This window comes from Sinohyriopsis cumingii, chromosome 10 (genome assembly GCF_028554795.1).
Source record: "Sinohyriopsis cumingii isolate HCF-2022 chromosome 10, ASM2855479v2, whole genome shotgun sequence".
Lineage (NCBI taxonomy): Eukaryota > Metazoa > Mollusca > Bivalvia > Unionida > Unionidae > Sinohyriopsis > Sinohyriopsis cumingii.
Window position 1 is genome coordinate 86,829,636 of NC_142970.1, and position 17,653 is coordinate 86,847,288.

At 35.3% G+C, this 17,653-nt stretch overlaps 1 protein-coding gene across 1 annotated transcript in view; it reads left to right on the forward strand.

Moving 5' to 3' along the window:
• The window catches only part of LOC149790531 (heat shock 70 kDa protein 12B-like), a 35,454-nt gene extending 18,007 nt beyond the window's left edge, over nt 1-17,447 (forward strand). Inside the window, exons 5-6 of the mRNA XM_089973237.1 lie at nt 5,739-5,898; nt 16,405-17,447. Of these exons, the coding sequence (XP_089829363.1) occupies nt 5,739-5,898; nt 16,405-17,447 (1,203 nt within the window). The remainder of the gene's footprint in view (nt 1-5,738; nt 5,899-16,404) is intronic.
• The last annotated feature ends 206 nt before the right edge of the window (nt 17,448-17,653 follow it).

The window sequence follows — 17,653 nt, forward strand, 5'->3', positions numbered from 1 at the left end:
AGTTTACGTGATACATGGCATAATTGTTGTAATAGGACTTTAGTTATTTAATCGATCCGTTAAAATTATTCTAAAAGTTTTCTTTAAGAAACATTTAAATTATTTAAAGAGCAGGCACATTCAATTCCAGAAAAGCTGAGATCAGGATGACTGTTTCAGTAATTAATAGCCACTGGTACATATAATATACTTACAACTCTTTGCCATATAACATTTTCATTCAACAGAGAGAACATTACCGCATTAGTTGGAAGAATATATTTGACACGTCAATAGATTCACCAACAAATATCAGTTTTGAAAAAGTCATGCAATTAATTATTCCACTTTCGTTGAATCAGTTTACAAACGGTTTTCTGACAGTACACGGGATACTATCAGGGAACATAATTAAAAAAAATAAAGAAAAATATGAGTCCTTGTGCACATTAGAGTTTACAATATACTACTAATCTTTGGTCTTGAATTAGGTAACATAAAAAAGCGAAAGCCAACAATTTTTGACGAACTCAACAAATAATTTATTTTCCTAACATATAAAGTGAAAATTTATAAAGAACTTACACTGTTTTGAATCACATCCCAAATAGTCCTCAAAGTTATATCACACGTCCAGACATATGTAGCTGCAATGATGTTCCAAATAAATTCCAATATTGAATGTGTCGATGTGCCTGTAGTCTCCAACGTTTTAAAGTGCCAGAGGTCTGGAGTGTGGGAATATGTTAACACTCGTTTGATATATGAGAATAATATAATCCAAAATGTCTTCGTGTGAATTCACGATGATTTCAAATTAATGATTTAGTCCAAGAATATTATTGTGCACGTTGTATTTCTAGTGAATAAATGAAATAAATAAATCTACACAAATTAAAAACTGACAAAACTAAAAGACCGATTCTGCTTTAGATGTTAAAGCACGAATGAATAAGTTATTTAAGAATAAAACATTATATTACAATGTAAGGTCCACCAATAGAGCCAGGATGTAGATCTGTCTCCTCCCTAAAACATTCAGATTTGTCAGCAAGTTTAGGAAATTGCAAGTGAAAACTAATATCCTACATTCAGACAAAAGTGAACATACCCAGTTCCTTTGATAATGATCTGAATATGTATTCTATACTTACTGAGAATTAGTAACAACAGATGGGTGCTTAATATATTTTTTGTCATTTATCCGATCTATGTGGTTATATCACTTGCTGTATTACATCCTTTTCTTTGTATAACCCAAACATCTGAGGAAGTCACTTCCACGTGTTTATAAAGCTACATAGATGCTAACAGTATATCTTCGCTACCACTGTTGAAATTTGTATTGACTTTTCTAAACATTTGTATTAACAAATTTTCGCTAACGTTTTAATATAGGTTAGTGATGTTGTGTTGTATTTTATTTATGTTTACACTATGAGCAATATTTTGTTTATACTGGTCAGGTCAAGTTGTATATACTTGCTGATGCTTTTATAACTGCATTGAATAATTTCTGAACAAAGGTTTCGCCAATCATTATACCTGTATATTGTTCCTCACTGCGATCTTCATCATAAATATGATTATCAAATGTACGATCCAAATCACTTTCGCCCACGTCTGTGATTGTAATGTTTTACACTAAAAATATTGTTGAAAAGTCAATTTGAAAAAATAGTATTCCTTAGAAGATAAAAGTAACATAGAAGGTTATAAACGCGAAATAATAAATTACTATAACTAATGGGACATTTTAAGAAATAGCTTGAATAAAATCACTCTTGTTTGACGACGAGTTAAATTATTTGGCAGGAAATTAAATTAAGAAAACAGGAAATATTTGTAAATACAAGAACAGCAAAAATATGACAGTTGCTGCAAAGCATATTATTTGTCATTATTAATTGCATGATAGTATGAATTTTCAAAATGATTAAACAAAATGATTTTTCCCTCCTTTTTAACACGATTAAAATGATTCCAACACCTTGAAAAGGAGGTTTGGTGGTGGTAATGAAATAAGCGTGAGAAGCCACGAATAAGAACAAATAACAGTAATGAAAATTTAATATTGGACATGGGAATACCAGAAGATACGTATACAAATATTTATCTGACAATGATCGGAAGCATTGGATGACAGCAAATAAAACCTATATCAATTATTTGCAAATGCATTAAGACCTAAAATTCAAAACTCATTTTCAGATACTAGGTGTAACAAGAGAACCGGGTTGGATTTCGAATTTATAACAGAACACTTTGGTAGTGACACAAATACAATGATTATTGATGAACGATTTGAATGTATAAGATCCAAATATTGAACAAAACTAACACAATCCGCACAAACCTAATAATGCAACTTAAATGTGAATACAAGTAAGTGACCTTACATAGTACAATGACAAAGGTTAATGATTCACAGTAATTTCACAGGACGAAAAGAATAAAGTATTTTACTTAAATAGTAAACATGATGTACTTTACTCATGTAGTATAACGATATATTCACTCAAATACTGACAAATGTTGTACTTTGCTCAGATAGTAACATGATGTAATAATGGGACAGATATCATAAAAGTATATCTTTACAGTCCGAAAACACTGGGTATAACAAACCCCAAAATTAGCCCACGGCTATAAGAATACATGTTTGGAGTTACACAAACCACTCCGTCACTAGAATACTTGGCTACCAGCCACACTGGTCAATCACGCAGTCAGCATTACAGGTATCCACCAAAAACTATTTAGTCACTGGGTCAATCAAGCAGTCAGCGCCCACCAATCGGTTCACAACATCCGATCACCTGCTACTCAACCAGCAAGCCACTGTTCAGTCAGCTCTACGGCTGCTATGGTCAGATTTACAGTTGTTATGGTCAACTTCTGTGGTCAGCTCTACAGCTGGTATCCCGTCAACTCTGATCAGCTCTACAGCTGAAGATGTGCAAGTCCTTAAGTAGACTGCTCAATGACAAGACTTTTCCGTAGTAATGATTTCGACCTACGGTGAGGTATTTATACACAGACGATGTAGCCCTACATTGTCTGTGCGCTTGATGAATATCGGGTTTTCCCATCGAAACACTTCGCACGTGCGGCACAAGATGAACCAAACTCACTGTTTCAAAATATTGTACAATATACATATATCACCATCGGGTATCATTGTACACAAATAAGAAACCTGAGTACGTGTATTTAATAAATAAAGGGATTTATACAATTCCGTGACACTAGGGACGACGACGTTAAAGAGGGACATTAATGACACTGGATAAATTACTGGGTTTATTATCACGTGGAATGAGTGTTGCTTGATAAAATAGCTTGAACATTTAAACAAATCAAAGGAAGAAGTAAAAAGCACAACGTCGAAAACTGTGCAAAGCATATAGCTGAAATTTATGTGAAACATTGGATGAGCCTGCACTTCATGATGCATACACAATCTTTGTAATTTATGTACTTTCTCCATGGACTTTGGATTGAGGTGTACAAAACTAGAAATATATCAATTTGATTTTGCACCGGTCTGCGATTGATTAGTTTCTAAGCCAACTGAAACTGCTATAAGGAAAAACCTCATGCTATCTTCGCACCGACTTTGAGCAAATAACGAAGTGTTGCACTGGTTTCACAGTGTTTCACGTCCTCCAGTTAGGCGGCCTTCCTTATACAGATTATGGGTACACGTATCTGAAAATGGCAGCGTTATATTCCCGGATGCATATGCTCCCTGCCTTCACGCCGAGCAATGAACAATATTTGTCGGATGTCTTGATGTCATGACTAGTTACTTGGTTGCTATTTTGCATCTTATAAACTTGAATCAAAATCAGTAATATTGGTCTTTCAGCTCCCACAATATATATAAATGGCAAACAGGCACTCCAGATCATCTCACTTGTTATTATATTGACAAATTTGTTCCCGCCTCTCCCCCATAAAAAACCAAAAAAGAAGCAAACAACCGTAACAAACTGTCAAAATACTGTACCTACGTCACCTTCGCTAAACCGCAAAAATCATGACTTGAACATTTGAAAATCACTGTATAACTTTCCACATAAAATTGTTCTTTTAACTTTCAGTGGCTTTAATGTTTGTTTTCGTTCATAAATCATATTCCTGCATCTGATAGACATTAAAGTAAGTAGACACGGATAAGTGTAATTTAGTTCTTACCTCACCTAAATATGTTATGTGAATGGTATAATATTTGAAAGGCGACAAACAGTATTAACGTACAATCTGTTTTGTCATGTTGCGATATCTTTATTGCAAATTCTTGAGATATTGTTCCAAGATTGTGATGTATTTCCTAGATTATTACCCGACAAAGAGCCATACATTCATCAATCTAAAAGAAAAGAAGAAAAAAAGAATCAACTATCGGTATCCTTTACAGGTCACACTGATGGATGTATAAATGAAATTGTTTTTTGTTTCTTCAATATGGAGCCAAAATATATAATTCATAGCTAACTGCTCTATATATTAAACTAAGTAGTTTTAAAGAAAATACATCAAAAGTGTTATTTACTCTTTTTGTGCCATTCTACTTTTTTTACTTTACTCTTTTTATCTCTCCAACTCACCATATGATATATTCTGTTTGCCCGATGATCTCTCCATCTCACCTTCTTCCACTGGCTCTCGATATAAACTGTTCTAACATGGTTCCTTTTTGTTCCTGAATTTTGATTGACTTGACTGACTTGTCGTTAAATACTTATTAATTAATTTCAGCAAAACTCCCTCGTTGCTATTGCTACAGAAAGCTAATCGAAGGGTATTTAACAACTTTGTCTAGAACTCACGCCTTGCAGGCTGGTAATGATGAGAATAGTAATATCCTCTTGTTTCGCCTCTTTGGCATTAAAATATGTAAAAATAAAGAAGGAAAACCATTGGCTTGAAACTATTATTTTTATTTCCCTAAAATGCAAAGTGAAAGGTACAAACAACTTACAGTATTGTAAATGAAATCCTAAAGTCTTAAATGTTCTATCAATTCCAGAAGTATCGAGTTATCGAGTTATCTGAATGAGTTCTAGAGATAATCCAAATGATGTTCTCTATTGTAATGATCTATCATCAGTACAGAAGAATCGCTATGATTCAAAATGTCTTTTAAATGATTTCACAGTAATTCCGTAACAGTTATAGATATCCAAATAGTCTTTGAATAAATTCAAAGTATTTCCGTGGCTACTACTATTCCAATTAATCTGAAATATTTCGAGCACTGTAATTCCAACAAAAGAATAAATTAAATAAATGAATTCCGATCAATATAACTGATTAGTTTCCAAGACTGGTGGCACTACAAAAATGCCTAATTCTATGTAATCTATATGGATTACTGAAAAGCGAGATAGATAGCGACTCACATTTATAATCTAGACCGCAATCATTAGGACAGCTTAGCCTTTAGAAAAGCTTGACCTCCATTCACATCACGTGATGTTTACCTGGATTCAACCTTTTAACATTATCAATGAATGCACTCATTATATTCAAAATAATACCTCTTCTAAGAGTACAAACTCATTCACAAACAAATATTAGCATTTAAAATATCATTAACTAAATAAAATTTACAAACTATATTCATTAAAATAATCCACATAATGTAGGTATACATAATACTGCATATATGGCAGATTTTAATGATTCAATAAATTTTGTCTTTTGATATTTTATTTTCGACAAATATAAATTGTTGATTTTTATTACAAAAGGCCGAAATCAGTAATGATCAACTTTCTGTTGCATTGGAGCCTGAGGCAGCATCCATTTGGTGCCAGAGAATAGAGTCGTTGAAGACCTATCAACCGGGCCCATCCTCCATGCAAGAGCTATTTCGTCCAGGAATGAGATACATGGTTGTGGATTTGGGAGGCAAGTAATACATAAATTGAATACTCTATCCCTATTCCAACTTTGTAGTGAATACATTTTCATCTTTTTTTCTGTTGCTGTCACTATTTATGTTGTTGTTGTTATTTATTGATTATAATGTGACAACTCCTATTATTCTTATTTATTAAACTTCTACATCAGCATGCATTCTGTCTTCTGTCAAAGTCATTATGGTGATACTTGCTGTAAAATAACGATGGTGTACTATTGTTAAGACGTCGACTCAGTGGAGGGTCACCTGTATTTGTTACAATATATTGACAGTAGGGCATAAGCCTAGAAATGGAAAAATGTGATAGGTCTGAGGGGTTCGCTTTCCCTCCAAAAGACTCGTAGTCAACAAGATTGTAACCGTGTCCCAAGTCAATCGATTTGCCTGGTCTTCCCGAACCTCAAATCATTCCTGTACTCGAAATTCACTTGTTGGTGGATATAATACAGTGTGACTTTGCACTATATTTTAGATATTTGTATGCTTTACCAATGGGTAAAAGGCATTACTTTGCCTCAGACCTTTCAAATTTGGAGGAGAAAGGAATCCATTTAGTCCCCTATATTACGACAGTTGCGAGTGAACCGAGAAATTGGTTTGGTGGTGTTAGTGCTATATTAACACATGAAAGATTATATCTTGCCGAGGCTATATAGGAATAAACTGCTCTTCACGGAGACACACCAAGGCGGCCTACCTGGCTGCCTGTTGGCAGGATTTATATTTCCACTGACCTGATAGCGACTCCAGAAAGCATACCATTGAAGAACCGCGGTTAAATTGCTTTTAGAAGCAAATGAATCGGTCTTTTATACAGACATGCACACACACACACACACACACACACACACATATATATATATATATATATATATATATATATATATATATATATATATATATATATATATATATATATATATATATATATATATATATATATATATACATATATATATATATATATATACATACATATATACATATATATATATATATATATATATATATATATATATATATATATATATATATATATATATATATATATATATATATATATATATATATATATATATATATATATATATATATATATATATATATATATATATATATATATATATATATATATATATATATATATTGGCATAGCTTAAGAAGTGCTTGTGACAGAATTAAAAGTATCTAGTCGTCTCGTGATATTGTTATTTTATATAGGTGTTAACTGGACTTGAATACAATTATAATTCGACTTGATCGATCTTGTAGGGCGGAGTGTATTGTTAAACCACTCTGCGATCTTTTACTCCTATTACATCTTCTAAGGTGAAAAGTTTAATTGTAATTTCACGATATCACCATTTTGTGGTCGCTAGACCATTTGTCGAGAAAACTAATGCATTAGAAGGGACACAAATTTGAAGACTTTTTGCCAAACTGACAGAGTAACTCACATAACAGAGGGAAGTATGATTTCAAAAGAGACTGTGTGAAGGCCGTAAGATACAGAAAATTCAAGAAGTGATATTCCATCCTTATCAAATGTTTCTGCCAAATGATTCGTGGAAATCATCTCTTTCGAGTACATATTTCGTCAGTCAGATTTTGAATGTGCTCCAGGCACTGGCATTCACATGCCAACTTTTTCTGTTGTTCGTCAAGCTTGTCATGAATGTATTCAGGAACGTTTCTTTATAACTGTCCAAATTGTATCGTTCTCCATGATAAACACGAAAGGATAGTTTGCTGGTATAATTCTTATTTCCATTTTTGCACTATGGTGTTTGTTCTTGGATGGTGAAGAGGTCAATCGTTAAGAAAACGTCACCAATACGCCACACTGATCGTTCACGATTTGTCGGGATACGACGGCAATTTATTTTGAAGCAATGCTCAGAAGAAAAAATGAAGGATTGGCCAGAAGTCACCACGAAAGGAAGCAATATCGTTCACAAGGAAGTGGTAACCGTACAATTTAACGATCATGTCCGCCTTGGAGGAAAATGCCTAAAGCATATAGAATGAATGAAATTGCTAAAAGATATTGTCATCATTTTCTTCACCGAAGCAAATCTACATATCGTAACTCTAATTGACCGGAGTCACGAAACCAAAACCTGAGATATATGCCAAGGAACAATCAAAGCTCTCATTGCATGCTACCATGCCCTCTGTTTGGAACCTTTTGACTTCGACTTTGAGGAAGAAATCCTTAAATATTGGTGGTCCATATAGATATTGTATGACGTTGATGTGCATCATTTTAAAAGTTATTTCTCAAGCAAGCATGGGGCTATCGATCCATTCAAGGACGTGTCTGTTATTGTCCCAAAATGTGAATTGTTGTATTTTAACTAATATCATACCCGAGAACAGGTTAACTAGTGTGTCAAAAAAATCATATAAATCAGTAAGTCGTCTGCATTAGACCAAGTATTTGCCTCTGCTTCATGCCAGGAACGGTGTAGAAATAAGATATATAAGACCGGTTCTTGTATGAGGCATAATAGTTTTTAGAGGAATAAAAGAAATGTATCGATATGTGTTCGTTGAACTCTTGTTTATGCAAACCTGCTCGCGTTGACACACGTCATCCCAAACCTTTGACACAGCAACGTTCAAGATATTCGCCAATACGAGGGACTGACCAGGTGCAAGGTGCTTCCGCCTACGAACTTGTAACGCCATATATTGACTAATCATTACAATGGAAAACTGATGGTTTCTTATGTAATTAGTGTGCTGAAATGTGGAACTAATATCAACTTTGTTGTCAAGGCGACGAAAAGTGGGTTTTGATAGGAACGCGGTTACGTGTGGAATTGTTTCTCTGTAAAACAATTGTATACGGTATATGGATTTTGACACCTTCCTACGATGAAACAGTATCAACGGAACAGATGAAGTTTAAAGATTTGTTTTGGGATATGTCAGCGAAGTTCTCACATTGAAATGACAGGCGAGCTGCTATCTCACCTGTTATTACATGCACGAAGATTCTAATTAGAACACATCAAGCTGAACGAAGAAAGATCAGATTTTACTAATGGCAATCCCTAATTTATAGGGTAGTCTAGCTCAGCTATAAATGATGCCAAGAACACTGGATAAAAGCCAATACATTTAGTTAATCGGCAATAGAAGGAACCACTTCTAAAACATCTAATGCAAAGTAACACTACTGACACTGAACTATCGTGTCAGTCAAGTCTTCAACATTGATCTACTGAAAGTATTAAAAAAGCATTAAATTCAGATCAAACCGTAAGAACCACACAAGATTATACATTTGGCAGATCATCAAGGGGAGACTCACCCACTGGAGAATGCACATAAGGTTATTGACTAGAAATAATTGCGACTTCCATATCACAAGGCTTTACTCTACTGGTATGCGCTGTAGTATAAAAGGGGATTGTTACATGGAAAACAAGATCATTTTGTTGAGGGACGAAGAAGATTCTTGCGCGACACAAGCATATTTGATTATGTGATCTTTGAAACGTAATGCTGTGTATCCAAACAAATGTTATACAAAGTTTTCTACCTTATGAAGTGAACTCTAAGGTTCCTCATATGTATTGTATCCGTAACAGCCTAAGTTTTACACCGCTAGCGAGAGTGATAAAAAGCGTGCCGTAATTACCTCATGATAGAGCATAGAATCATAAATTAACGAAGGTTAGATTCGTGTTGTGGCCCTGAATGTTTATCGTCATTTTGCTGGTCTGATGGATACGTTAAAGGTTAAAATGCCAGAATATCTGACAAGACCCACACCCAAAGCTTTGTCTATAGACGGACTTGAATAATTGGGTAAAGGCGCCAAAGAATAGTGTTTCAGTTGTGGCCTGAATCCTACGAAGCGATGCATAGGTATTTGGTCTTCGATGGCTATGCCGACTGTATCCGGTCTGTTACCACATTCATCAGCTGGTATCTGGTTATAATTCCCACGCGTACAGTAAAAGTGCTGAGTCATTGTTTATCTCACAAGCTGAAATAACGCACTCACAATTATTTTCTATAGGTTCAACTTATGACGGCGACCCCTATTTGACACATATATATTTATTAATTTAAAACCCACCCTTCTTGCGTTATTGGACATTTCGTATGGGTTAGTTTCATGATCTGAGTCACGAAGCGATTCCAGTCATCTACACATCGCTTTCCTATATCTAAAATAAGAGAACACTGAATTGACCAGCTGCATATATGACATTATACGAATAATCTTCTTTCTATCATAATATCCTACCAAACTGTTTCGTGCACTGTAATATATCCAACGAGAAAAAGACTAGAAGTGTTTTCGCATTCATTGTAAACAAGACTTAAGCAGTGTTGGGGTTTTTCGTTGACATTTCTCATCAAAAACAGACGAAGAAACAATGTATCAAATGCACTTGCCAAGACTAAAAGCCCAACACCCCAAACAAAAACAAATGCCTTAGAAGAGAGGTGTGACTTATATAACACCCTAAATCATTTCCCAAGAAGGCCAAGAAGATAACGGGGAAGACTTGGTGAACTGAGACATATCTCATGAAAGAGACCCAATGCTGCTAGAAAGCACAGATAACCAGGGAAACAACGTCTTGAGTCACGCAATGATCCGCAGTCTACTCTTGTTTTCATTCTCATTGAATATGCCAGTCAAACCTAATTTACGAAACATGTTTCCCAATCTTTCGTAGATGCTTCCCATATGGACAAGTTTCTAAAGCTATACCTCCGTCTCCTTGGTCGTCCTATTCTTCAGTTGTTGAGGCTGCTGCTGCCGAAATGAATAGCTCAATCTAGTCAAATGTAAAAGGTAGAACAATCATGTTCTAAAAAGTTCTTGGATCTTTCCAACCCAGATCTCGGACGAATGCGTCCTTTGAAACATATTCGGTGTCGCCTTGTCCATTCTCCATAGTCAAGTGTATATGAGTTTCTGTATAAGAAACAATGGTTAAACATGACTGCCGTCAGTTCTATAAACAATATATCCTCCCCCAACGCCTCATAGCATTATCATCGTCATCCTCCGCACAACTTTTTGTCAAAAGATTCGTCCAAACAAGGGAAAAGTTACATTTCAACTGAGTAACTCAGACTTTGCAATATGATGTCGGTCTCACCAAAGCGACTGCCCCTATGCGAAAACCTGGATTAAAATGATGTGGACATCCACTTCATGGGAACTTGAATAGTATATGTGTAAAGCCCACATTTTGTCCTGATGTCCAATTTTTCAGGTGATATTATTGCTTAACATAAGGAAAATACTGCCCTTTTGTGATGCAAAAGTCACTTCACCACAAACATAGCAGAAGTTATCTGCATTGCACACATAAATACGAGGCATATTTATTCACTTTGGGTAAAAAGAAATGTGTCCGTTTGGAAACTCCAACACTGACAAATAATGTATATATATGGCAATGTGTTCAGCAGAGTGATGTAAGCTTAGTCATGGTTGCATCATCCATGACCTCTAGGAATAACTTGATGCAATTCATATCATGTATGACGCAATACCAGCTTCAGATTTCATCATTCATTGTTTTTGCTAATAGCAAGTACTGTCCAAACCCAGTCATAGATTTATTCAGAGATCCAGTCAAAGATGTATTTTAATAATTTCTAATTTAAACTGAGATCTCTTCCCTTTATAACTCACTTATCCTCTGCCATTCCCAAGTCAGGGGTCGTAAATACTGGCCCAGTATTATATCTTTAAAAATAGAGCCAATCAATAATTTTAAGCATCAGTTTCATTCTCGGTGACCCAGAATTAGTAAAGTTCGACTACATTTAGCTGGTAAGCATTTTTGATGTAGACCAGTGTAATTAAAGAAAGAAGTGAACTTATCACAGTTTTTTAGGTTTCATGATCTACACTCGATGTTCGTCGGACAATGGAAGCGTTGCAGCATAAATTAAAACACAAAGGGAAAACCATCTGAATTTGGTTTACTTAATTACCAATTTCCAGGAAGTCTGATTAATGTTTCCCACTGACTTCCGAATAGTCGAGGTTAATATATGCGTTATTGATTTTATTTTTATATGCTATTGTGCGCTCAGACTTCCCAAAGAGGCTTTGCATTAGCGAGAGCATTAAAATGCTTGTCTAAAATTCTTGTTCAAATAAACTGCTCGACGCCATCTGCAATGATACATGGAAACATATTCAGAATCTTTCAATCAATAGTTTCAAAAATAAATAGTTCAACTACACATTAATCTTTTTCGAGAATGAACATCCTGATCTTTTCAAAGAAACTCAAAAGAAATGACGTGGAAATATTGCACAAGTCAACATACTCTGAAATAAATCTACGTGTTGCGATTCTGGCTAAAAAAAACAATCAATATATCTATCACAGTAGTGAATGTGCGCCAGAACATGCGACTCCCAAAAACGAGTAGCAGTATTTGGTCGATTTGCTTGAAATCCCAGAGGAGATGACAGTTCTTGGCGTCATCCTCCTCCTTCCTTGATGGACGGGAAATTGGGTTAGCATAGGAAAAAGCACACACTTTTTATCAAACTGAAGGACAAAACTAGTTCGTGTTAACTAGACGCATCCTCTAACCTAAACCGCATGTCTATCGATTGGTAATATTGAAAGGTTGACTGCTTAAACGGTTACAACGGCGACCTGCACGATATGGAGAATATTATAGACCAAAGAACACACAAAATGGGAAAATGTTGTATCAAAGAAATGAACGTACGTTTGAAAGGATATCCACTTAATTTTGTGTCTTAGCCTAACAAATGTTCTATCATTAAAATGGAAATTCATAAAGATGACTTTAAACACTTACACCATCTCCTCTTTCTCTACTTCATTCCTCCAAGAGTTCCAGAAGAAAACACAATAGTGGCGTGGATCAGTGTAGAGACCGTTTCCCAAAAACTGAAATCCTATTTTTCTGCAACACCTCGCAACATGCTTTGTGATTATAGCTGTTATTAGAAGCTTCAGTTTGAAATAAGGTGATAAGCAACTTTGTATCAGTTTACTGTGTGCTTTTAGTGGTGTGCTCTTTCTTAATCCTTTGTAGCAACTTCAACAATCGTGATCATAAGAGTTAAAGTTACAGAAATCAATGTACATCGTCATTTTCATTTTCAAAAACAACTTGACAGTGAGTTATAAGTAGCTCCACAAAAAGGCCATACTTTGAGCACTGTAGCAAGAGTGGTAAAGTATTTTGTTCTTCAAAGATTGCATGCCTTGTAAAGTCCTACACTGTCGAAAGTAAAACAATTAATTTATGAAATCCTGGTTAGCTGCTAAAGGACTGAACTTGTTGACTAGTAGAATATTCTGGAACTGATTATTTGACCCTTGTTCTGGTTCTGAAACTTCGTCTCAGTTTTCATATAAGGGATGTTTGCTTGGGAATTAGTTATTCTCGTTTTAAACATCGTTTTTAGTGGAGTCATTTTCTTGCGTTCAGTTAAGAGCATTTTATTTATTTATTTATTTCAGATAGTGGTTACAATTGCTGATAAGACTGGATTAAGAATTTGTGTTGAAATTGCTGCGAATTCATTTCACGACAGTTTGGATTATATTATTGCGATACATTTAGACTGTAAGAGTATCAGACTATTCAAGACTATTGACACATCAGCACAATAGATTTGATTTCATTCAGAACACTAGTGGAATTCATTGGAGTACTGGATACTTTTGTCTTGTCATATAACTATTATGACTATTTAGAATTGTATTCACTATACCATAAGTTATATTTAATTTCTCACTTTCTGTTCCAGAGAAATAAATTATTTGATACATTAAACGAACCTTGTTTTACACTCTTTTCTGTTACTTAGTTTAGGACCACAGAGTCATAGCATACTTAAAAATGAAAGTCGTCAATATATTGTCAACATGTTCATGCATTCTTTATATAGTAAATTGGATTTTTACCTGAACAACAAACTAGTCAGCATGGACGCTTATCCTAACTGAGCTTACCTAAAAAAATCTGCTGAATCACTTAAAAGAAGCCAAGAACATGCGCTTAGTTGTTTCTGTGATGGCAAGTTCAACGATAACGTTTTAATTGTTGATCATGACGCAGACCAAAATGTAATATTTTCGTTTGGACATGTGTTGCAGGACAAGTAGTAGTCAGTTGAAGTTGATGTGCATATCCTACAAAATCGAAATAGTAAGTTTTATCATTTGATGGTTATTGCTAATTACAAAATCACATCCAAAGACGCTGCACTCTACGTACGATGTGTTGATGTCTTACCTAGAGTATGAAACAAGATCAACCAGACCCTCCTCAGATAACCAATACCACGAGCAGTTGTCAAAATATTTAATATGGAGGCTGGAATCATCAATTCAACAAAACAATAGCGCTATTGATTCAAATCCTGTCGACTGCGACTATACAAAATTTCTTAGATATAAGTCACTCAAGATGGAAGGTCGCTGTATACCCGACCCTTTAAACCTAATTTTGTTCAGGAGAATTACTTGATATTTTGCTTGAATATTTGAAACCACATAAGGCACAAACAGTTCAGTACGGCTTTTGAGTATACACGACATTTCGTACTATAACGATTTCAGTATATTATCAATGGGGGCGTTTAGCTTCACTCAAGAAAAAGGCAGTGACTTGAGATATTTCAACCCTATAAGATCATTACAATTCCTTCAGTCTCTGAACAACATAGTGAATGCGGGCCTGTTTGTAGAATTAGGCAAAACATTTGAAATCAAAAGTCACCGAAGTGTTCATAGACTCTTGCCATATTTACACATCAAACAAGTAGCCATGGACATTGACGATCAAAAACGGTAACCACGGCAGTCATGGTCACCCAATCTATGAGGCGAAGAAGAAAATGTAATTAAAGAGAAGAAAAAATGAACAGTATGAGTACGATGACCTGAACAATAAAGACACTTTATATCCTTTCTTCGGGACGGTTGGCTTAAAAAGAAGATAAAACAATGTTATTGTTGTAGAATCGATTAAGTACAACACAATAATTGTGTAATGACGATTCAAGTGGAAATGTTGGAGGATTGTCTGACAGAAGCATGAATTATCATCCAAGAAAAGAAAATCTTTTATTAATGACATACAGATTTGTTAGACCATTTGAAACCTCAACAAGTAATCCCAACACTAATATGTACCTGCGAAACCTGGGCACTGTAACAGAGCCATGCGAAGAAGTTGAACTACTTCTATACAACTTGCTTCAGAAGTGTCCTCAGCATCACGGCGTAACACAGTATCCTGGATACTGAGATAATTTCCCTGTATCCACTACATCGTGATACAATCATAGTTACGATAGGTAGGCTATGTATCACGTATACCATACCACCGACTTCAGAAAATACTCTTTTATGGCAAGCTAGAAGAACAAAAAAAAAAAAAAAACGCTCCAAAGGACGCGAGAGGAAACACTACAAGGACACTTTCAACAAGTCATTGAAGGACTTTGGCATAAGCACTTACACGTGGAACAGCCTGCTCAGGACAGGGACGTTTGGCGCTCATCCATCGGAAAATGCCAGAACAATAGGGCAGACGCAGCAGAACAACAGAGGTAGGCCAGGAAAGCCCGAACCAGTGAGCCAACGATCTGCGTTGCTGCAATCCCCTGTCCACACTGCCATGGAATATTCAGGGCTCTTCCGCCCCCTGCGCACCTGCCGACCTTTCGATCCCTCAAACATTGAATGACTAATGTGGTCTTCGTCTTATTGACGGAAGAGCACCCATATGTATGTATGTATGTATGTATGTATGTATGTATGTATGTATGTATGTATATGTGTATGTATGTATGTATGTATGTATGTATGTATGTATGTATGTATGTATGTATCTATGTATGTATGTAGTATGTATGTATGTATATATGTATGATTGTATGCATGTATGTATGTATGTATGTATGTATGTATGTGTGTGTGTTAATCTATAAATGAAGTACAATTCGTTATAAGACGAAGACTCGTCGTCGTAAGGGACAGAGTAAATCAGATTATGAATATTCATGGAAGAAAGAAAAATCATGTCACTTGAAATACTGTCTTATTTCTATGTATGATTGCTTTGTTGATATAAATACGAGCTCGCTGTATGTTTTCTTCATTCGAGTATTTGAACAGTTATAAGAATATGTGCAGAATGTACTTGTGTGTCGCTTTTTCCGCAAATAAAAAGACTAGAAAAGTATAAAATTAAATATATCTTCAGAAATATTAAAAGGTTCTATTTTCTATTTTCGCTATTGTCAGTTTTGCCATATAAAAGTTTCAATTTCAAATCGTTTTGGCAATAATCACACGTTTTATGAGGAACTCTAATTGTTTGAATCATTAATGCTACTTATATAAGGCTGAAAAGAAACCACTTCAAATTATTGTATATCAGTCAATCTTCAACTCCATCTCAAATGAGCATTTTTTTGTATTTCAATATTTGTATAATTTTAGGTGGAACAGTTGACATTGCAGTCCATGAAATTAAGCAAGATGGATCTTTGGGGGAACTGCACAAGGCATCCGGTGGCCCTTGGGGAGGAACGTGTGTCGACAAGAGTTTCCTTGACTTTATTGGCAAGATCGTGGGTCATGACTTTCTTGCGGAATTTGCGAGAAGAGAGATGTCGGATTACATAGATCTCCTCAGAGAATTAGAGACCAAGAAGAGGACAATAAGGAGCAATATGGACGGAAAGATTACTTTTAGGATGCCATATTCGATGTTTAAGGAAAAAGTTGGTGACATAAAAAGCGCTATCTCGCATTCTGGTTTTGATGGTAAGGTTTGTTGGGTAGGAGAAAAGTTGAGAGTCGATTCATGCCTTGTGGTAAAGAGTTTTGATGAGTCAATAAACAACACATTAAATCATGTTCGAAAGTTGTTGTGCGACCCTTCCTTGGACAATGTAAGCACAATTCTCTTGGTTGGCGGATTCTCTGAGTGTAAACTGGTTCAGGATGCATTCAAAAGTAATTTCGGACGTGAGAAAATTATAATTCCTGATGAAGGAGGACTTACAATCCTGAAAGGCGCAGTGCTTTTAGGGCATGTCCCTAAATCAATAACCACAAGAATAGCACGGTTCACGTATGGAACCTCTGCTGTATCGAAATTCGACCCCAAAATTCATCCAGCGGAGAAACGAGAAATCTTAAACGGAAAAGCTGTATGCCGAGGTACTTTTGAAAAGTATGTAGAAATTGGTGAAGCCTTGGGAGTTGACCATACAATTTCTAAACAAGGATTTCCTTCGGATTTATCGAGCAAAGTACTAGACTTTTCTTTGTACATCTCTACTGATTTGTCTCCTCGACTTGTGACCGATTCATCATGTCGTTTACTTGGAACATTGCCTGCTCCTTTGCCAGACGGAGAATCAATATATGAAAAAAAAGTTCAGTCGTCCATGACATTCGGAGACACGGAATTAATTTTTAAAGTGAAACATCCTAACACCGGAGTAGAATTTAAAGCCTACTTTAAGTATGAATGAACAATTTATCACAGTGCTAAACAGAACAAATTCTAAACAAAACTCTAAAACGTTTGCGTGCATTTTGACTAAAACGCTAACATATATGAAGATAAATTCAGCCGTTGATTCAACTTTTGCTGCACTAAATATAGGCATGTAAAATTCAGAGAAATGCATTCAGTTCCTTCTGTTGTTATAGGTATGTTTGTTATAGGTTTGTTCAC